The 23,640-nt window shown below is 43.0% G+C and overlaps 1 protein-coding gene across 2 annotated transcripts in view; it reads right to left on the minus strand.

Moving 5' to 3' along the window:
- The window catches only part of LOC106573333 (casein kinase I), a 64,192-nt gene continuing 40,552 nt past the window's right edge, over positions 1-23,640 (minus strand). Inside the window, exons 5-14 of one of the 2 annotated variants that reach the window (XM_014148293.3) lie at positions 20,774-20,925; positions 20,359-20,593; positions 16,573-16,658; positions 16,131-16,215; positions 15,498-15,646; positions 15,012-15,119; positions 11,619-11,732; positions 10,445-10,551; positions 9,031-9,054; positions 1-7,810 (exon numbers count right to left, since the gene is read on the minus strand). In XM_014148293.3, the coding sequence (XP_014003768.1) occupies positions 7,756-7,810; positions 9,031-9,054; positions 10,445-10,551; positions 11,619-11,732; positions 15,012-15,119; positions 15,498-15,646; positions 16,131-16,215; positions 16,573-16,658; positions 20,359-20,593; positions 20,774-20,925 (1,115 nt within the window). In that variant the 3' untranslated portion in view covers positions 1-7,755. The remainder of the gene's footprint in view (positions 7,811-9,030; positions 9,055-10,444; positions 10,552-11,618; positions 11,733-15,011; positions 15,120-15,497; positions 15,647-16,130; positions 16,216-16,572; positions 16,659-20,358; positions 20,594-20,773; positions 20,926-23,640) is intronic. The other variant, XM_014148294.3, reaches the window with a different exon arrangement.

The following is a 23,640-nucleotide window of genomic DNA, read 5'->3' on the forward strand; positions in this document are numbered from 1 at the left end:
TAAAGGTTAAGAGAGATTTTTATTTTACATAAAAAAATGGGTGCAAACTTGAGTTATTTGAAGTAGTGTAGTGAAATTTGGAAAGGTCCCATGACACGTTTCACTTGAGGCCTCTGGGAAGTAGGCATAATAAGACCTTCCAAACCCTTTTTTCTTTCTCCCCCCCCAAAAAAGGAATTCAAAAACCTGAAGAAAAAAACAAAAAACAAGAGGGGGTTTTTCAGGATAGGAGCCCTTAAATAGGTTGGTTAAAGCATTCAAATACATTTTGAAGTAACATTCATGTTTCAACACAATAATATTCACAATACAATTTTAAGACTTGATTCTTATATTCATAGCTTCGAAACCATTACCAGAGAACACGAGACATAAGCTCTCATAGCACTGTACAAGTTTGCGTTCCACAGCTTTGAAGAGGGTGAAAAGAAAACCAGGCTGAGAAAATAGACTCCAATTTGAACATAAAAACAAAATCAACTTCACATAATTTACTATTAAAAATAATCAGTACAATATTGCAGTCTTGTCTCTAACCACTGGAGGTCTACAGTATATAAGCAACTCTGAAAGTAATGTCAGGAAGTCTTCACTTGAGCAGTATTTGCAGCTTGCGCCCTACACAGTTCTGTAGACAAATGCAAGCAACCGTTGATAAATGGTCCCTCAAACACTGAGAAATTGCAGAGATCATCTGGAATGACAGTCAAAAAAAAAAAAAAATGGTCATTGAGGCCCTGGTGGGCCTTGCTCATTTAAGCAGGACAGTATTATTTAAAAGTACACAAAGTATACCAATACAATAACTTTGTGCTTAAAACCAACGACAAGACCTCAGGTTGAATTAAATCTACCCCTTTATGCAGTATGCAGAAGGCATGAGGAGGATACAATCGGCCAAAGCCATCTGACTCCGTGTCATCTTGTGGTTGCTGATGGAGGGTAAAAAGCCATGCCCCCTCTGCATCATCTAGATAATTTAGAGGACTTTTCATACGTACATGTTACACAAAAGTTGGCAAAAAATATTGATAGTGGTTTCCTTAATAAAAAAAATAACAATAACAAGAAAACAGGGATGATAAAACAATAACTTTGGTGGTTGGGATCAAGCAAAACAAGCAGGTCTAGAATACTTAATGAAAGAAGCAAATCATCTGTAATCATAAGCAATATTACTATAGTAGAAGCCTCATGTCACCTAAATGCGCCAAAGCAAAATAATAATATTTCACTATACAAATTCTGAGATGGTATGGTTGTCACACAAGCATAACATGGCAAATTATTATTTTGAACGGTTTTTCAAAATCACTTGCAATGATCCAGCTAACCCACCGAATGGGTCTAAAATGACACCATTTTAAGAGCAGAGAATAGGGCTCATGTCTACAACACGCTAACATTTCAGCGCCCTTGGCACCAGAGGAAGGCTAGAGGTCAACAAGCTGGCACTGGGGAGCAAAGACAGAGAGAGAGAGCAAAAAGGAGAAAGGGAATGAGAATGTGCATGTGTGTGGTGAGAGAGACAGAAATGGCTTTTCGCTGAGGTATAAATCTAATTCATAGATTATCCTGATACAGTGAGTGACATCTCAAACAAACCCTGCCATTGGAGGGGGTTATGTTAACATGTCATGGAGCAATGGGAATGTAAGGCTTCAAAATGACCCACAGTGGGATCAGACGGCTGTATGGGCAAATACAGAAATATATACTGCCACCAGGGGCGTGTGGAAGTCAGTGGAAGTCCTCTGTCCTTTCAAGAAACCCTAGTCAGCACCTCCATGCTGCACCAGCCTCATAGCAAGTCAAAAGTCCTGGTACAAACACTGTCCTTTCTCCCTGTCCTTTAAGTTATCACTAATTACATATGACTGGACAGGTGAAAGCCATGAGGGAAAAGCCATCCCTTTCACCTGTCAAATCATTACTGATCTAGCCATAGGAGGCTGGTGGGAGGAGCTATAGGAGGACAAGCTCATTGTAATGGCTGGAATGGAATACATGGAACGGAGTGAAAAATGCTGTCTCCATATGTTTGACGCTGTCACATATATTCCAGCCCTTAACAATGAGCCCATCCTCCTATAGGACCTCCCACCAGCCTCCTCTGGTTAGATCAGTAATTACTTCAAGGAAGGGAGGAAGTCACCAACAAAGAGTTGAATGAGGGAGAAAGGGCGAGAGATACATGACAACAGCCTAAGCCTGGACTTTTACTCACTTCACAATTAGCCTGCTGTGGTCAGCATTGATGTCTAAAAGAGCCTAAATGACATGTGGGTGAATCAATCAATCGATCAATTGACCAATCCATGTATAAAAACATTGCTCATACGCACATAATTTAGTCCGACAATGGCATGAGTAAATCCTGACATTCCACTCTTTGACTAAGACTTGTCCAATATCTTCCCATTCAAGTACTTTTGAAATAACTTAAATCCACACACAGCACACAAACTCTGCTTTGTTACTCAAAAATATACGGAGCATTTGTTTGTCCATCCCTAAAAAGGCAGCTAGGGAGTGGACATGCCAAAGATAAATGCGTCATCATAGCAAAGACAAAAGTCCTCCTGCACACCAGGGGGCATCACTCAGTGTTAACTTGGGAGCCTGCCAAAAGACAATATAGTAAAAATAATTAACACTGTGCTTGGGTTTCACGCCTGTGTGTCTGTGTACAAGGGAGTTATTCAATAGAAGCATATAAGGAAATTGACAATTCCTCCAGCCTTGCCTCAAGGCCACGAGTTCTTTCCACCATTTCCATAACACACAAATTAAACAGTGGATAGTACCTAGATCACGTGTCAAACTCATTCCACGGAGGGCCGAGCGTCTGCTGGTTTTTGCTCCTCCCTGTACTTGATTGATGAAATAAGGTCACTAATTAATAACGAACTCCCCTCATCTGGTTGCCTAGGGCTTAATTGAAAGGAACAACTAAAAACCAGCAGACACAAGTCCCTCCATGGAATGAGTTTGACACCCCTGATCTAGATGGTAGAGAACGAGACCGGCATCCTAACTACATTCAACAGTAGGTGCAGAAGAAGTAGTGCACTCAATCACTGTTTAAATACCTTCCCCCACCAAAAAGCAAGGTCATTACATTTTGTAAAATTACAGTACATCATACATTTTTTGTTCACATTAACAAAACAATAAATCGAAACAGACAAGATAACCCTTCAGGAGTCAACACTGGTGTTTAACAAGTGGGTTGAATATCATTCTCAAGTTTAGCATTTCACAACCTCAAATGTTTTGACTGCAGAGGCCATTCACTTCCTTTCACTCCGATGACATTACATAGAACAAAAAGGAGGTTCCTATATTTTAAATATTCAAAATCTGCTTTCTCAACCATGTCTGCGCTAATATTGATTTAAAGTGAGAGACACCACAGTATCATCTCCCAAAATGCGACCATTTCCACAGGCTAAATAGTGACCACGTTTACATGCGCACAGTATTCCGGACAGTAGATCATATCCTGCTTAAGGTCTTATTGGGGATAAGCTGTTTACATGCACCTTCGAAATCCTGTTCATGGGTATAAACAGAATATTAGTCATTTCAGTTAATATGGGTTAAATGGAAAAGTAACTGAAATATGGACACTGACTGTAGGCTATAACCCCTCACATGTAGCATAATATAATATTAACTCCTGCAGAATTATGGATTTCTTGCAGTACAAATGATACAACAAATTATAATTGTGTCTCGGGAACAGGAGTGGACAAATATGACTTTCTATCAGCATCTCTTGAGAAAATGCTTCGGCGATTGTAATGTGTTTTCTTTGACACCATTATGCAAGCAGACAGTATTTCAACCACATAAAATATGCACCCAAGAAGAACTGAAGTCTTATCAGAAATGTTTAATAGTTCTCAGCTTTTCATTTCCTTAAAACCGGTCAAAATGATGACATTGGACATTTTGCTCAGGACCAATCTTCACACTGTTTTGGAGTTATTGCGTTTTCTCCCGGTCCCTAAAAGAAACAGAAAACTTTACTGGTGTTAACTAGATTACAAATGCAGCAGTCAAAGCTGCTGAGGGGAGGACGGCTCATAATAATGGCTGAAACGGAGCGAATGGAATGGCATCAAACCATGTGTTTGACACCATTCCACTTATACCGCTCCAGTCATGACCACGAGCCCATCCTCCCCAATTAAGGTGCCACCAACCTACTGAGTAATGCATTCATTCTATCGATGTAAGACATTCTGGTGAGCACTACTTTAGTCTTCTGGGACAACAAGTTATGACAGAAGAAAAGATGCATGTATTTAACTATAGTTGACAAAGAAATGGCCTACCAAATGTCCGAAATGATACGACCTACCAAATGTCAGAAATAAGCAGAAGTGTCTAAATTAGGGGTGAAAGTAGCCAGTATGCTATACAGTCCAGTACGGAGTATCAGCAAAATAATTTATTATGGAATTATGGTGGATCGAACAGCGCCGATAGCCTTCTCTTTGGAGTGATTTGTTTGACAGATGAAAACATCACAGCACCATAGACTGTACAACACCAATGATATGCGCAACTGAGCCTGTGCAGACTGCGAAAACAGTGATGAGATGTTTACATGCCACAGTATCCCGTCTAAGATCAGCATATCTCAGGCATCTTATCCTGGTTTCACATAACCGGGACTCAAAACTTTTCGGGTTATTGTAAACGGAATCATGGCTGTGTATGTAAATATCTTCAAACGTATTTCCTAACGCCCACATGGCCAGACAGTATTTCAAGGGCCAAAGAAGGCTCAGGGAAATAAATGATAAAAAATATATTTGTTAATTTCATGAAATAAACAGTGATTTATTAGACACAGTGATGATTTAAAAATTAAATTGTAAAGACTGCATGGGGGGCTTTAAGTCCAGGTCTTGAAGGTCCACACCGCAGCACTGCAGATTTTTTTTGTTCTAGCCCCGCACTAACAGACATGATTCAAATACTTAAAGGCCCAGTGCAGTCAAAAACATGATTCTCCTGTGTTTTTATATACATTTCCACACTATGAGGTTGGAATAATACTGTGAAATTATGAAAATGATAACACCTGTTTTGGTGGGATGGAGTTCCAAACCACTCTGCCAATAACAGCTCGTTTACAGTTATCCCCTCCCCACTCAGATCACTCCCCGATAGTCCTAGCAACAAAAAAAAATGGCTTGAAAAATTGCTCTTTGTTAAGAAAGTCTTTCATTTTGACCATTTAAATTTAAAACAATCACAGTAAGGTACTTAATTGTTACCCAGAACTAATTTGATATGGAGATTAAAAAAAAAAAAAAAATGCTGCATTGAAGCTTTAACTAATCACAAAAGCCTGTGATTGGTTGACTCGGTTGTGTTAGGGCAGGGCTAGAACATAAATGTGCAACACCAGATGGTACCCCAGGATTGGAGTTGAGAAAGAACGCTCTATAGGAATCAGACTAGTCAACATGCATGTCTTCTTATTGGCTGGTATGTTGTTGCAGTGACCAGACACCTATCCTGATAGGCTCTAATGAGAAGTGGTCTGATTAAGGCATTCCATGTTAAGGCCAGAAGAGGGAGCAGTAGCATCTAAATCAATGAGAGAGCTAAGTCTGTTCTCCTTATCCAAGATTCTGTATACAGACAGACTGGCGGTAGAAGCTGCCCCGAAGTACACATCTGGGATCAGTTCATTCTATCCCAATCCTAGCCTTAAATATTAAGAGGTAAAAAAGCTAAACTGACCTTAGATCAGCATTTGGAAGCAACTTTTCCTTCATCCACACAGACAAATCTAAGTGTTTGTGGATAACAGGGACCCATTTATGGGTACGTGCAATGTTAACTAAAGCAATGCAACTCGTAACTGATCTATTGTCGATATATTGTCTCCCCCGAAAATGAACAATAGACCAAGGCCTAAAGTTGAAAAGGAGCGAGTGGGTTACAAGCAATGATGTGCATTTGCTATAATGAACAGTGCATCAAACACAGGGATCTAGAATTCAAATCATTTTCAGAAATAAATCCCAACCGGGTAACATAATTGGTCCTCGTTCCACACACATCCCTTTGGTCACTCACCAACTGCTGTCTTACATTTTTCTTGCTTATCGTTCTAATTAGCACTTCTAGTAGTTTTTAATACAAATATGGAGGCACCAGGCAAATGTAGTAACTGACTTGTGAGGTGAATAGTACAAGCAGGTTTTTTTCCCTGGCAACAATGCATTAGGAACGTGCTTGTCTTTCGCTGTTCCCTCCTTCTCTTTCTGCTTTGACTACTTATGCCCAATCCCAAATAAACCCTTAGATGTAAAAGAACTGGATGTGTGTTGAGCAATGTGGTGGACACTTCACCTAGCCAAACAGAAGCAAAAGTGGAACTATTAACATATTGCTTACACCTGTCACATCTTTGCAGATCTATGAGGGGACATGAAGCGGTGTCTAGGCTTGGAGCAAGAGGTTACTTTAGGACTTTGTAGTATTTTTTATAAATGGCCGATTCTATGCCAGGAAAATATTTTGGGTAACTCGGATTGTTATGGAAATTCTCATATAGAAACTTCATTGCTTTTTTATTTTAGATAATCATGATGTAAGTAGCAATTTTGGGCCCTTTTTAGACCTATACATGTACGTGAACCGTACACGACACAGACAACATCTTGGTGTCATTATACTCCTTATAGTGTGCTCTAACATAATGGAGTATGTCTAGATTCTGAAATACAATTTTTGATTTTGCTCATTTTAGGACATTGTTTGAAACAATATACTCTACAAGTAAATCACATTTCCAGAGTAGGCTCTCCGCAAATGTTTAAGTTATGATACATTTTATAAGCACCACCAACAGTGAATGGGAAAATGGATTCAAAAGGGAACTCCCTCTGCTGGTGATTTGCTAAATGTGCAATTCTAAAGGAGGGATGTGATTGGTTAATGACCTATAATGTCAACTTCTATATATAAAATGAGTCATACTGTATCTTCCAAAGTACCAGAAAACCACTTTCATTATGATAAAAAAAAAAAAAAAAGAGATACAAATGTAAAAAGCATGTCAAACATTCTTCCTTCCAATGAACTTTCTATGTGAGAATTGCAAGAACAATTTGATACTCCCAAAATATTTTCAGGCTGTCCTGATGTAGAATTGCCCTAATATCTCCTACACTTCCAAGACAGTCAAACAGGGCTAAGTGGGAGGGGCTGTGTGGCATATGAATCAATGAACCATTAGGACACATTCATACATCCACACCCATGTACAGACATAAATATGCATGAACAAAAAGCAAACAATTTGGGACAGCTTAAGACCAGCTTTTACTGGGGATGTGAGAGGGTTTGGTGAATGGGGAGAGAGAAAGCGCGAGAGAGAGACATGAGACACAAAAAATATGGGGTCTATAGACTGCAAGACTAGTCTCCTCACTCCCTCAAAGAGAGGGAGGGATATTTGACTTTGATCTCCACTTGAGAAAAATAAAATAAAAAAAACAGAGGAAGATTAAGAGATGTTCTCCAGTATCCAGAGGGAGGGTCAGTGGTCAAATAATCAAAGAAAGGTCTCTGTGGCGAAGGTCATTCAGTAGGTCCGGGTCATTAAGAATCGCATATCTCTCGTAATAAAAAGTCTCTCTCCCAACTACAACTGGAAATGTCCCTTAATTAGTTTCCTTAAAACCAAACCCGCTCAGTGACATCGGACAGAGTAGCAGGAGCTCATTTCTGTCGTGGAGTGTTCTTCTTCCGTTTTCGCTTGAAGAAGCAACAGCACCTGAGGAGAAAGGAATGAGAAGAGGGAGAAAAGGACAGACAGTTACTTGGAAATCTACACTGAGTATACCAAACAGTAGGAACACCTAAGGAATTGAGGCTGTGCCCTCAGAACATCCTCAATTCGTCAGGGCACAGACTACAGGTGTCGAAAGCATTCCACAGTGATGCTGGCCCATGTTGACACTAATGTTTCCCACAGTTGTCAAGTTGGCTGGATGTCCTTTGGGTGGTGGACCATTCGTGATACACACGGGAAACTGTTGAGCATGAAAAACCCAGCAGCTTTGCAGTTCTTGACAAAAACCAGTGCGCTTGGCACCTACTACCATACCCCGTTCAAAGGCACTTACTGTAAATATTTTGTCTTGCCCATTCACCCTCTGAATGGCACACATACACAATTCATGTCTCAAGGCTTAAAAATAATTATTTAACATGTCTCCTCCCAATCATCTACACTGATTGAAGTGGATTTAACAAGTGACTACCATAGCTTTCACCTGGATTCACCTGGTCAGTCGGTCATGGAAAGAACAGGTGTTCTTAATGTTCGGTATACTCCATGTGTATCTCTCACTATTATCCCTTAAGACTCATGTTGCACTCAATTCAACTTAAAATATTAAAAATGTCAGCTTGTAAACAAACCCAACAGTGACACGTACGGGTTAAAGGGGTAATAAAGAACGGACGTTGAACATTTAACAGGTATAAGAATGAGTGTGAGTGTGACGGTGAAGAAGAAAGCAAACATTCAATGGGGAGGGAATACACCCAGACTCTGTATGCTACCCAGCTGGCCCAAAAACATTTCTGTCATGTTCTGCAATTAGATTGTACAAGGACGCAGGTTAATAACTGTAGAACCAACGTTCTAGTTCTTTGCGTGCCCTGTACAAACACAATTCGCAAATCCGTTCTTGACAGAAAACAAAATCTTTGTGTGGCCCAGGCGTTGTCTTTCCAGTTCACTCAACAAACTCTCAAAAGCTTTACATTTGAGCTACATAACCATCCTTCAGCTCCTCTCAGTAGTGTGAAAAGGATATTAAAATCACATCATGTGAGAGGCCTAAAACCCAATATGAAAGTAACATAGTTATTTGTTTAATGGAAGGGGTGAAGCCAAGAAAGCAACACAGTGCTGGATATGTTGTCTGGTGCTAGTCTGGTCCACTCCCTTTTGAATGGCTGATGTGCATGGGAGCGGAGACTCACCACAGGTTGAGCAATTTCACGCAGCTACAGAGAGTGTGAGGAGAAAAGACATATTAATACTGTACAGAGAGAGAGAGAAAGAGAGGGACAACAACTCAAGATAGTCCTTCTGAAATGTAGAACTGCATGCACATACATACACACAGGCAAGAGACAAAACTGTGTCTGGGCAATGGAGGAAAGGACAATCATAGGGAATAATCAGAATAGGGATATCATCTGTAAATCTACTAGATGACATTGAATGTGAAGTTAGTTAATAAGTATCGTATACCTATTTTGAAATGATGATTGAACAGGTAGAACAGATTCTTACTAAACAAGGGGATTTTTATTTTGATATTTTTTGTTTTAGCTAGTTGGTATATTTTCAGAACATTTTAAGAAAATAATTCAGATAATCTTAATAACTTTTCCCCTCATATTGTAATTGAAACTGTAACGGAAACAAATTTGGATTTGTTGCAGATGATCAGTTTATCAGGAGATCCCCCATCAAAACCCCATCCGGTCCCAACAGGTTCTAGCCACAAGAGACAACTTGTTAGGACTTTATCCTGGCTCAAGCAGTTTGACTTCTTGGATCCAATCCTCTTTGACTGAGCTTCAAACTGGTTGGGATTGGACAGTCAGTCAATCTCATGGATTGAGCAAAAGTCATAGTAAAGAAATGACCCCAATGACCACTTGCTGTTGTAAATTGTCTTCCAACACAAATAATAACAAAGTGCTACTGAAAGAGACAGAGAGAGAGCCAGCTAGCTGCGACAGAGCGACAGAGCGAGAGCCAGCTAGCTGCGACAGAGCGACAGAGCGAGAGCCAGCTAGCTGCGACAGAGCGACAGCCAGCTAGCTGCGACAGAGCGACAGCCAGCTAGCTGCGACAGAGCGAGAGCCAGCTAGCTGCGACAGAGCGAGAGCCAGCTAGCTACGACAGAGAGAGAGCCAGCTAGCTACGACAGAGAGAGAGCCAGCTAGCTACGACAGAGAGAGAGCCAGCTAGCTACGACAGAGAGAGAGCCAGCTAGCTACGACAGAGAGAGAGCCAGCTAGCTACGACAGAGAGAGAGCCAGCTAGCTACGACAGAGAGAGAGCCAGCTAGCTACGACAGAGAGAGAGCCAGCTAGCTACGACAGAGAGAGAGCCAGCTAGCTACGACAGAGAGAGAGCCAGCTAGCTACGACAGAGAGAGAGCCAGCTAGCTACGACAGAGAGAGAGCCAGCTAGCTACGACAGAGAGAGAGCCAGCTAGCTACGACAGAGAGAGAGCCAGCTAGCTACGACAGAGAGAGAGCCAGCTAGCTACGACAGAGAGAGAGCCAGCTAGCTACGACAGAGCGACAGAGAGAGAGCCAGCTAGCTACCACAGAGCGAGAGCTAGCTACGACAGAAGACGAAGCACCAGATACATACTTGGCCTCTTCCACCACCTCCACCTCGGCCTGCGCTGTGATAGGTGCGTTGGAATGGGCCGTCATTGGGTCGTCTGCATTCAGGTCCCCATTGGTGGAGGTTACCACCTGAGGCACATGGGGGGGGGGGGGGAAAGGTCATATCTGTCAAGCCAAAATAAGGATTATTCTGCTAGGAGGATTAAAAACAGAAAAATACAACATTGACATCTCCATCATAAGGTCAACCAAACACTGACATGATCATAATATAGCCCAAAGTGTCATGATTACATTAAGTGCCTTGCTCAAGGGCACATAAACAAATGTTTCACTTAGTCGGCTAGGGGATTCGAACCAGCGACCTTTGGATTACTGGCCAAACGCTCTTAACCGTTAGGCTACTTGCCGCATTTTGTGACAACTTAACACTGTCACAACATAAAACTGTTTCTCACATATGCACACTAGCTTGCAGTAGGCCTAGCCAACTATCTCAACAACAACGTGTCAAGTTAGCGTTAAGCGGGTTGTCATAAGCTGTTACGATGACATCAGCTGTAATAAATGCTTATGGTATCTCTCCCGCTCGGTCACGCCCATGACAGTAGTATGTAGGCCCTCACCACAGAAACATCAACTAAAGTGAAGTTACCAATCTCCCTCCATACAGTTTAGCCATTGCCAGACATCCATGTGTGGCGCCATTTACCCATCTTATTAGCCTTTATCTCTACCCCTTTACTACCGGTCTCCCTTAATGGGAAAGGTTCTTGTTCGAGTGTGACTGAACGTGTTTGTCTGATGGGCCTTGTGAACCTGTCTCTCCCTGTCTGCCTCCTCCTCAGACAGAGTGTCTGCTTGCTGCTGTGTATGAGGCTGTCTCTCCTCTCTTGCTGCTAAACAGAAACACAACACGGACAGCCTCCGCTGTTGATCATCATAACAGCGTCACATACACATATACAGTACAACATTTTATCTTAAGCGTGGTGAAGGTGGTGCAAGCAATGTGGCGAGGGCCCCACCTAACGATTCAATAAGAAGTTTCTGCCATATTGCTTTCATCTACTATGTCCCTTCTGATCTGTGGGCTAGAGGGCTATCAAGGACATAGGGCAGGTTTTTTGGTTTGAAAGGCAGCCAGTGTACAGGTAGTTAACATTCGGGTCTCTCCGTTGTTGGTTGGTGTATACCTGCACAGAGCCCCCATGCCTGTCTGCAGCCAGGTGGGAGCTGCTCAGGTAGGAGGAATTTGTCTGCCGGTGGGGCTGCGCATCCCATGCTCCTCTGCGGTCTGATGCTGCCATCTGGTTGGTTGATTAGGGAGGCAGATGTGGACGTGGGTGGGCCGAGAGTGAGTGAGAGAGAGAGGAAGGCGCCGACAGGCCATGCAGCACAAAAAAAAAGCAAAAAAAAAGCAAAGGTGAGACGTATTCATGGCTTTGCCACGCGTGTAAGTAATTGAGAACAATCAGGTCAACAAAAAAAAGCTAAGCGTGAAAAGGCAAAAACAATAGCTTTAAAATTAGATACATTTGAGTATTTAAAGAAAAACGTTTTTAGCCAGTTAAGAGAAACCCTGTATGCATGTTAGACATCGTCATCTTTTTTTATTTCCTTATTTTATAACCCTGGTGTCTTTACTAAGAGACTTGCGTTGTTTCTTTGACCTGAATCCTGGCTATATTGATTGAGAAGTCTGGACCAGGCAGGCTCTGCTTTGTCCCCCTGTAATTCTTTCATCACCGTTCCCTTGGACAGGACAGGTTGTACATGACAGAACATTGAGGGATTAGCTGCTAATGGAGTTGTTGCAGGAGTTTTGGCAGGTGACTTACGCAGTCTGGGAGCTTTCAACTGGAAAACACTGTGTTCATTTCAGACTGGCTGGCATCTCCTGTCTCACAGGGCTGAAGCCCTGGCTCAGTAAAATGACTCACCTGATGGGGTGATCTAGGTCGACCTCCTCAAAACCAAGGACGTTTCCTTTCTCTCCCTCTCATTTCTCTCCCTCTCTCATTCAAGTCTACTCTGCCTTCTTCACCTTCCATCTCTTTCCGCTTTCTCCCTCCACCTAAATCCCCCCTCCATATCAATTCCTTCTCACCCTCCCTCTGTCTCTCCATCTCACAATCTCTGTCTGGCACATACTGTAGCACGAATGGTGGCACAGGTGGAGCACTGATTAGAGATTAGTCTGGGCCTCCTGGGCGCAACGCAGTCATAGGACAATCAAGTAGCACCACTCAAGCTGCAGCCAATCAGATTTGAGACAAGCTTCCCTGCCTGTCGGGAGCAAAGTTGGAGGACTTCCAGCGGAGAAATTCATTTTGCGGCTCTCCATGCCTCTCCGGTCGAACAGTCAGGCAGAGGCGGATATGGACAAGGTATTTTGGTGCCAACATTTGAAATATCATATGCTAGGATCCCAATATGCTTGGATCCCTATTTTGACCTGAAAGCTGCTTTGCTTCTGTATTTTTCCAAAAGCGAATATGCAGAAAAATATAATTTTCACTAAAACAAGCCAAATAGGACAAACCCAAAACAAAAGATGATTGAAAGCAAGGCATGAACTCCGTGGAGCAGAGGTATCAAGTTGGAACAAACTATATGGTCTACTACTTGCACCAATTTAAATGTTGGATGTATTGTAGTGTAAACTATAAAAGCTTGTTGAGATCAAATTTAGACAATCCCAAAACCATAATCATAAGTCATTCAACTCAATAGCATTGACATGAACCTTCAACAGCTTTGCAGCTCACTCTAGGTCAATTATACAATTACACTCCCCTCTTAAACTCCCCTTTACTTGGAAAGTACTGCTTGCTTGAACACCATATGCACTCCCATATTAGACAGTGAAGCCAAAACTTTAAATTTGGCTCTACACGCCAGCATTATGGATTTGAGATCAAATGTTTTTTAAGGTGACAGTACAGAATGTAACCTTTTAAAAAGTTAAAACAGATGTATGAAAATACCGTAAAATAAAAAGGTGACATTCTGTGCTTGCTGCCTCATATGAAACATTTGATCTAAAATCCAAAATGCTTCAGCATAAAGTTCAAATTGAAAGTTTAGGCTTCACTCTCCAAATAATAGGGAGGGAGTGTATATGGTGTTCAAACAAGCAATGCTTATCGATTGTCCGTGTGTGGCTGGCAGGGTTGTGCTAAATACGGCTGCTACAATCTAGAACCAAAACATTTGATCATATTACTCCAGTGCTAGTGGCTTCCTGATAAGTCTAGGGCTGATTTTGAGATTGTACTGCTAACCAACAAAGCATTACATGGACTTGCTCCTACCCATCTTGTCGATTTCATCCTGCCATACATACCTACACATACGATACGGTCACAAGACACAGGCGTCATTATTGTCCCTAGAATTTCTAAGCAAACAGCTGGAGGCAGGGCTTTCTCACATACAGCTACATTTTTTATGGAATGGTCTGCTGATCCATGTGAGAGATGCAGACTTGGTTTCAACCTTTAAGTCTTTAGTGAAGACTCATCTCTTCAGTAGGTCCTATGATTGCGTGTAGTCTGGCCAAGGGTTGTGAAGGTGAACGGAAAGGCACTGGAGTTACGAACCACCCTTGCGGTCTCTGCCTGGCCGGCTCCCCTCTCTCCACTGGGATTCTCTGCCTCTGACCCTATTATGGAGGCTAAGTCACTGGCTTGCTCCCATCGTGTGGTGGGGGAGAACTTCGTGGGCTATACTCGGCCTTGTCTCAGTGTAGTAAGTTAATGGTCTTTGATATCCCTTCAGATGTGCTTTGGCAATGTAGGTGGGGTTATATCCTGTCTGGTTGGCCCTGTTCGGGGGTAAACTTTGGACGGGGCCACATTGTTGTTCCCCCCGTCTCAGTCTCCAGTATCTATGCTGCAATAGTCTATGTGCCGGGGGGCTAGGGTCAACCTGTCCCATCTGGTGTAATTCCCGTCTTAACTGGTGTCTTGTGTTATCTTAGGACACCCTCCCTCTCTGAGGACCTGAGCCCTAGAACCATGCCTCAAGACTAGCTGGCCTGACGACTCCTGGCTGTCCCCGCCCGTCCCACCTGGTCGTGATGCTGATCCAGCTTCTGAAGTTCTGCCTGCGGCTATGGACCCCTGACCTGTTCAACAGTTGTGCTACCTTCTCCCGGACCTGCTTTTTCGACCCTCTCACTCAACCCCCTCTCTTTATTCCTAGGTTCCTGCCTTTCTAGGGAGTTTTTCCGAGCCACTGCGCTTCTACATCTGCATTGCTTGCTCTCTGGGGTTTTAGGCTCGGTTTCTGTATAAGCACTTTGTGACAACTGTCCATTTCAAATCTCTGTCAATTTTTGAATTGGATTCCATGTCCAATTCAACTGAGGAGTAGAAATGGAATTGAGTAGAACCATTGGGGTTGATGACATAGGAAACAAACTGAAATTGCATTCATGAAGTGGCTCCAAAACAAATCTCATTATGTTCTATGAGGATTTGTTGATTTATGAAATGGATTTTAGTATATTTTCGTGAAATTATTGGCATTTTCAGATACAGGCAGAGCTGAAGTGAACTGCTAAGTGAGACTACTGTGTTTACCTGGTTCCGGAGGGGTTGTTGCTGAGAGGGCCTGTCTCTGTTAGCGTGGCTCTCTCTCGTGATGGCAGACGCACCCGAGTCCACGTTGACAGACCCCACTGGAGTAGGCTGAGAGAGCGAGAGAGTCCATTGGAGCAGAAACAACAAAGTAAATATAACGCAGAGAGCGAGACAGCAAGAGACCGAGACAGAGACAAAAAGGCTCAAGTGGAGAACTGCCCAAGGAAAGTATGTCGTCTTCTTTGAAAAAATAGTTTTACAGTATTGTATGGCTTTCACTTGTTTTAAATGTCTATTGTACTTTTGATTTCACAGCTTTCCAGCTATGAACACAAATAAAGTTTACTACACCAAAACATACAGGACTGAACAGTTAACAAGCTGCTGCTAAATCAGCACATTTTCTCTAGTCTCAATAGCCTCAGTATGACTATTGTACGTGAGACTACACTTATGCTATTTAGCACGTGAATGCTAGCTACTCACAATCGGTCTGCCATCCCAGTCGTAGGTGTAGTCAAAAGTGTAACCTTTGCGCTCAAGCAGCTCGGTGAACAGAGTCCTCAAATACTCGTAGTCGGGCTTCTCGAAGAAGTCCAACCGCCGCACGTAGCGCAGGTACGTGGCCATCTCTTCTACAAGGGGTTGATACAGTCAGTCAACATGGTTCAGGCAAAACAAGAGCTCCATCTAGTCACACAGTACCGGACAATAGACTGCATGGAGTTGCAGCACCTTATGTAACGAAGTAGAATAATTTTTTGGGTGGAACACAATTGATCCATTCCAACAGATGTACTTGAGAGACAAGGCCAATATCTTCTGAGAGAAGATAGAGGAGAAAAATGTGGTCAATGAGCATTCAAAGGTCAAGGAAACATTTGCAAACAGTGTCTTGCAAGTGCATATTCTTCTAATCCCTCCCCAATGCGCCTTTCCTTCAAGAATCATCTTCTGCTCACTTAAGCCCATTTCTCAGTACAGCTCGCTCTTATACATTCTATTGCGATTATTTACTGCCACTTTACTACGTATGCCGTGCAGAGCGTGTTTTAGGAAATGTAACCACTTCAAAAGGCATGCACTAGTGTCAAGGTCAGAAAGGAAGATTGGCAATACCTGGAAAGCTTTCACAGAGGACCTCGATGGGAGTGTTGCGCTTGGTGTCGCCAATCTTCTGGTATCGCTCCTTCAGGGTGTCAGCCTGTAGATAGAAGGCACACTGAGTTCAACACACTTTTGCCATCTCATCTCCTTCCCTTCACACTAATGTTAAACGTCCTCAGCAGTCTTTCAATTGCCCTCTTTTTTGCTCTTCTGCTTCGTTTAGGCTAGCATTCCCTCTACCCCTCTCTGAATCACTAGTAGTAGTAGTGCATCACACTCTCCTAATATCTGGGTTGTGATTATTATTTGGAGTACATTGTAGTAAAATGTCATGCAACAGAAAACAAAAATGAGCGTTTCCAAATTGGACAAATTCAGATCGTGCGATCCGTTTTTCTATCCATTTTGTGCCTACTGAAAACAACCCAGCTGATATCATGCCTAGCTCTCCTACCTTGAGTCCTTGCCACGGCAGACTCCCTCGTAGGAAATACATAAACATGTGGCCCAGGGCTTCCAGGTCATCCCGTCGACTTTGCTCTGAAACAAAAAGGGAGGGTTATCCGCTTTATGCTGCAACCGACGTCCAACCTACCTACCATATCCCTGGGTTGGGGCTTATGTAGGACTTTCAATGCACTGAGCTCCAAATTAGGAACAAAATAGAACCTTTCTGATTTTGAATTACCTGTGGCTTACAGACATGAAAGGCTATGTATGGTCACATACACTACCGGTCAAAAGTTTTAGAACACCTACTCATTCAAGGGTTTCTCGTTATTTTTACTATTTTCTCATTGTAGAATAATAGTGAAGACATCAAAACTATGAAATAACACATATGGAATCATGTAGTAAACAAAAAAAGTGTTAAACAAATCATAATATATTTTACATTTGAGATTCTTCAAAGTAGCCACCCTTTGCCTTAATGACAGCTTTGCACACTTGGCCTTCTCTCAATCAGCTTCATGAGGTAGTCACCTGGAATGCATTTCAATTAACAGGTGTGCCTTGTTTAAAGTAAATTTGTGGAATTTCTTTCCTTCTTAATGCGTTTGAGCCAATCAGTTGTGTTGTGACAAGGTAGGGGGTATACAGAAGATAGTCCTATTTGGTAAAAGACCAAGTCCATATTATGGCAAGAACAGTTCAAATAAGCAAAGAGAAACGACAGTCCATCATTACTTTAAGACATGAAGGTCAGTCAAACCGGAAAATGTCAACAACTTTGAAAGTGCAGTTGCAAAAACCATCAAGCACTATGATGAATCTGGCTTTCATGAGGACCGCCACAGGAAAGGAAAACCCAGAGTTACCTCTGCTGCAGAGGATAAGTTCATTAGAGTTACCAGCCTCAGAAATTGCAGCTCAAATAAATGTTTCAGAGTCCGAGTAACAGACACATCTCAACATCAACTGTCCAGAGGAGACTGTGTGAGTCAGGCCTTCATGGTCGAATTGCTGCAAAGAAACCACTACTAAAGGACACCAATAAGAAGAATAGACTTGCTTGGGCCAAGAAACACAAGCAATGGACATTAGACCATTGGAAAGTTGTCCTTTGGTCTGATGAGTCCAAATTGGACATTTTTGGTTCCAACCGCCATGTCTTTGTGAGATGCTGTGTAGGTGAACGGATGATCTCCACATGTGTATTTCCCACAGTAAAGCATAGAGGTGGTGTGATGGTGTGGGGGAGCTTTGCTGGTGACACTGTCAGGGATTTATTTAGAATTCAAGGCACACTTAACCAGCATGGCTACCGCAGCGATAGTCCCACTAAGCCCAAACCAGATGGGATGACGTACCATTTGTTTTTCAACAGGATAATGACCCAACACACCTCCAGGCTGTGTAAGGGCTATTTGACCAAGAAGGAGAGTGATGGAGTGCTGCATCAGATGACCTGGCCTCCACAAATTGAGATGGTTTGGGATGAGTCGGACTGCAGAGTGAAGGAAAAGCAGCCAACAAGTGCTCAGTGGAAAAAGAGTTTGCAAAGCTGTCATCAAGGCAATGGGTGGCTATTTGAAGAATCTCACATATAAAATATGTTTTGATTTGTTTAACACTGTTTTGGTTACTACATGATTCCATGTGTGTTATTTCAAAGTTTTGATGTCTTCACTAATTATTCTACAATGTAGAAAATAGTAAAAATAAAGAAAAACCCTTGAATGAGTAGGTGTTCTAAAACTTTTGACCGGTAGCGTATAGCTGCGGGAAGTAAAAAAAAATCTACAAAAGTAGTAGTTCACTGGGCCTTTACTAGTCCTGTATTAGCAGACCAATATAGCCTTCTGTAGTGCAGCCCCCAAAAAATTACAGCGCCGCAATATACAGTATCTCAGTTTATTGCATAAATCGTGCATGCATTGGATTACAATGCTGGTGTGGTAAAATAATCCAGTACAGTTTAATGAATTACAATGTAGGCTAATCCAAATGTAGGCTATGACCACAATGTCAATGGAGAAGGCTAAAACATGGTCAGCGGCAGATCAAAGTAGCGGCACCAAGTCTCTGGGTGGGACGAGTTGTCCATGGTGCTGTCATTCAAGGTCCTTTAATTACACTGTTCGCAAGAGCACAGGAAGGTTGCATTTTGGCTTCTACTCAGTTGGATGAAGCCAGCGGGGACACATGCAGTTTACAGACACCATCGGCTACAGACCTACCACAGATCTGACTTGCAGTGGTGAAAATGACGTCATCATTTCCTCAATCAAGATTTGTACCGACAGATAACAGCCTATCATTACAGGGCTCTCCAACCCTGCTCTTGGAACGCTACCGTCCTGTAGGGTTTCACTCCAACCCTGCTCTTGGAGCGCTACCGTCCTGTAGGGTTTCACTCCAACCCTGCTCTTGGAGCGCTACCGTCCTGTAGGGTTTCACTCCATCCCTGCTCTTGGAGCGCTACCGTCCTGTAGGGTTTCACTCCAACCCTGCTCTTGGAGCGCTACCGTCCTGTAGGGTTTCACTCCAACCCTGCTCTTGGAGCGCTACCGTCCTGTAGGGTTTCACTCCAACCCTGCTCTTGGAGCGCTACCGTCCTGTAGGGTTTCACTCCAACCCTGCTCTTGGAGCGCTACCGTCCTGTAGGGTTTCACTCCAACCCTGCTCTTGGAGCGCTACCGTCCTGTAGGGTTTCACTCCAACCCTGCTCTTGGAGCGCTACCGTCCTGTAGGGTTTCACTCCAACCCTGCTCTTGGAGCGCTACCGTCCTGTAGGGTTTCACTCCAACCCTGCTCTTGGAGCGCTACCGTCCTGTAGGGTTTCACTCCAACCCTGCTCTTGGAGCGCTACAGTCCTGTAGAGTCTCACTCCAACCCTGCTCTTGGAGCGCTACCGTCCTGTAGGGTTTCACTCCAACCCTGCTCTTGGAGCGCTACTGTCCTGTAGGGTTTCACTCCAACCCCAGTTGAAACTAACCTGATTCATCTTATAAACCAGCTACTTATTAGAATCAGGTGCGCTAGATTTGGGTTGGAATGAAAACCTACAGGATGGTAGCTCTCCAGGAACAGGGTTGGAGATCCCTGTTATAAAATATGCATAAAATGCATCCTCCAATAGCAATGTCTGCTTATGTCCACACATATTGTCTCAAGAAAATGTTATATTTTTAATACACTCAAACACCAAGTTAGACATACCTATAGGCCATCATCACTGTCAATCATGAATGATAATTATTCATGTTTTACCAGTGAAACTGCATCAGTGCACACATGTAGCCTACGGTACTTCATTATTCGCCAGAGAGAAGACGGGGAAGAAACCACAATTAACCTAGACTGCTGTAGCTTCCATATTTGTTTGGTTTGTAATTGTATCGTTTTTCATGGAATTTTTGTGGTGATTAAATATATTTATTTAGAACAGATCAGAATAAAAGTGAGGTCCCTCGGGCTCCCCCAGCATTACTCACCTGTTTACTGGTGAGGCGAAGGCAGCTGCACTGCGCTATTTCATCAATACTAATGTTTAATTGTGTCGCATCCCCCCTTACACCTGCAGAATACATTTTTTTGCAGCACCCCCACACTACTTCCCGTGGCCATGTGTAAACAGGACAGACTAGAAAAAAATTGCAAAGGCAATGCGCTTCAAATTGCAGAGTTCAGCCAATCAAATATGAGAGTAGCCTATACTGTATCCATGTAAGTACCACACAGGGAAGTTGAGACAAGTTATGTTGTCTGGTAGAGGGGAGAAGTACTGTAGCCCTACCTTTTCCCAAGTGGGTGTTGATAGACATGTAGCGGGCGGTCCCTGTGAGACTCTTGTGCTCCCTGTACGGAATGTGTTTTTTGGTCTCGGGATCGATGTACTCTTTAGCCAGGCCAAAGTCGATGATGTGGATGATGTGCTCCTGCTTGTGCCCCTGACGCCCGATGAGGAAGTTCTCGGGCTTCACGTCTCGGTAGATGAGGTTCTTGGAGTGGACGTACTCCATCCGTGAGAGCTGGGGAGCGTAGTGTGTGTGACGGTCAACCGCATGCACTCAAAAAAAGGTGTACACACAACTCCATGCACACCGAAAAACTGAATGGACATCCACACTGGGACATACAATCAGAACAGACACATGGGCATAATTCACCAAAACAAGCTTCTTTGTCATTTGGATGGGAACTTTACTTACCAGCTGAATAGCCATCATTAAGACTGTCTTGAGAGAGAAGGTCCTGTCACAGAGGTCAAAGAGGTCTTCTAGACTGGGGCCCAGCAGCTCTAACACCATGGCATTGTATTTCCCACACGGCCCAAAGTAGAAGACCTGAGGAAGACCCTCCGCTGAGATAGAGAGGGATGGATAGAGGGCGAGAGAGACGGATGGATAGAGGGAGAGGAAAATTAAAAAAAATATAGAAAGAAGTCCATTTAAACTGAAATTTGAAAAGACTATCAGTAGAACAAATCATATGACAAACAATTTAGAGTTTGGATTATGCAGTGTTCCATTAGTTTCTTTCAAATATGCATGAGGGTCTGGCAGCGCAGTTCACATGCCCATTTAACGGCTCTACCTGTGAGACCACATACCTGGGTATTGTTTCATCATTAGCCTTTTTGGAACTAGTTTGTACTCCAGTCACATGCAGGACTTGAGACGAGCAGTAGTTATGCTGTACATAACACTTCACAAGTGGCATCTAAAGATGGCCCAAGCGGTTTGGTTGGGGTTTGTTATGAGTGTTGTTCTGAATTGTCTGTTGCAGCTGTTAGAAGCCATCTTCTAATACCCATCTCAGGAGGGAACAGAGAGGAATGGTGACCAGAGGAACCTGGGCAAGCTAATAACGACGGTCATGAAACCCACAACTAGAACCGCCCCCATTTTCTAAAGCCAAGTAGCCATTAGCGCAAAACTACAACAGTGATGGGACTGCAAAAATATCCTGAATTATCTCTGCTGTGTTACAACTCGAGGAGAATTGCTGCAAAAAAAACGATTAATAACAGAGGGAAGGATACATTTTGGGAATTTTAGAGTGGCTCAATCCATTGGGATTGCAACCTGCTCCATACTCCGCTCCAATAACATCCCTGGTGTGATGTTTCTTGTACGAGCTGAGCTCAGCGAGAAAGTGAGCTTTTTCCCCCCTCTCAAAGAGTGCTCTGGACGAGTACGGCGGATGAGTTTGTGCGTTTATCAACAATACAGGAGTGAGAGTGGATTTCAGATATTTTCTCCTGACTGAGCATATTTTAGTCAAACTGTTGTGTATAGGCATCATTTTACTTAAATGTAACTTAAGAGTGCTTCAGAGAATATCATTGAAATTCAAAACGCCATGAAAATGACTGATGTATTTTATTGGACGACAGAGGCTAACTACAGAGGTTGAGAGCTCCAAAACGATCCAATAGCAAACTCCCATCTGTACAGCAAAACAACGTTATTCTGGAGTAGTGCAGAAGTATCCTAGACATTATTTGAGGCTCTGGGAATGATAGTTTCCCGGTGCATCAATGGGGTGAGAGATGCCCAAGTTACCTTTTACAATGATCTGAACAATGGGGATTTCATTCCCAGCACCATAAACAAGACGAGAGAGAGACAGCATGGTGGAGTCGAAGAAGAGTTAATAATATTCCCCTTAGACAAAAGAAAGTGAGAAAGAAGATGAGCCAAGGGAAAAAAAATAGTTGTGGAAAGTGTGTGTCTCCATGACAAGAGGGGCCCAGATAAGCAGCAGCGGAGTAGGTCAACAATTAGCCAACGTGTACAAGCTTGGAGGCTCACAAACAGAGTAATGTGACAGAGGTAAGTGAGCAAGCAGAATGTGGGAGTGGGCAGGTGTTTCCAAGCTTGACGGAGGGAGGGAGCGAGGGAGGGAGGGCGCCAGAGAAATACGAGCTCCTGAGAAAAGCCCAGTGGTCCTGAAGGCCCGCTCTGTGTGTAATGTGAGAAAGGACAACGTTGACGACAGCAAACAGCCACATGTTCTCATGTCTTCTATATGCTGCCTAACTGTCGAGGCATTACAGGAGTTCCACTCTACAAGCTATTAACACAAATGTGATTTTACCTTACCCCTTCCGCTCCCTAAACCAATTCGTATTTGCACCATGTTTTTACCAAGTTTCGGAATGATGAAAATGGCAACTGGTCTCAGATCCCATTAAATTTAAGCAGAGGCGGGATAAAAGCCTGTTAATGCCATGAGAGTGCATCTTTTGAAATGCTTTGGGGGAAAAAATGAATTCAGTCACACAGGAGCAAATGTCGGCTTATCCTGAGACACGCAACCAATCAAACCATTAATCCACCCCCACACTCAAAGAACAGTCAGGCCTGAGTCACCTAGCTAGTCATCAATAATGGCAGCTCTGTCTGTATGCATCTCATGTCATTTATACCTGAATAAAAAAAAAAACTCAATTTAGCTCTCCAGCAAAGGTAGGCACATCAAACATACTCCACACCCACACTGTTCCAAAACGACAACAAACCATGGATCAATGCATGTCAGAGATGTGGAATCTCTCCTGGCTTGACAGCATGTTCATGAGTTTGGGATTATTTCAACACCGTCATTTACGAGTTTCGTCCATTTTTCTTTTTCATTGTCTTTTGTTTGGAGTGCTCCGTGTGAGCAATGAGTGTGTGACTGGTTTCTCTGCCCTGATAACGTGTGTGACTGGTTTCTCTGTCCTGATAACGTTGAAGGACCGTGCCTGAGCACGCACAGAAGTAGGCCTACCTGGCCTGCTGTGCGCCAACGTAGGAAAGTGCACATTTGGGGATGTCTGATCGTCTTAACTTACTACATCCACCACTAATAAGCTGGTGCTCTCGCATTCGTAGAATTTTAGTCTAATTTTTACTTTATCATTTAAATTCTGATCTTTATGATTAACCATGTGACAATGATTGAGGAACAAAAACATTATTGAATTGAAACTCTTCCACAAAAATGCACATAGAAAATATTCAGAAATGACACGCAGGTAGGTAGAAATGGAAGGTTAAATTGTAAGCTTCCCCAAACTTGAAACTCATGA

This window comes from Salmo salar, chromosome 16 (assembly GCF_965601325.2).
Source record: "Salmo salar chromosome 16, fSalSal1, whole genome shotgun sequence".
NCBI lineage: Eukaryota > Metazoa > Chordata > Actinopteri > Salmoniformes > Salmonidae > Salmo > Salmo salar.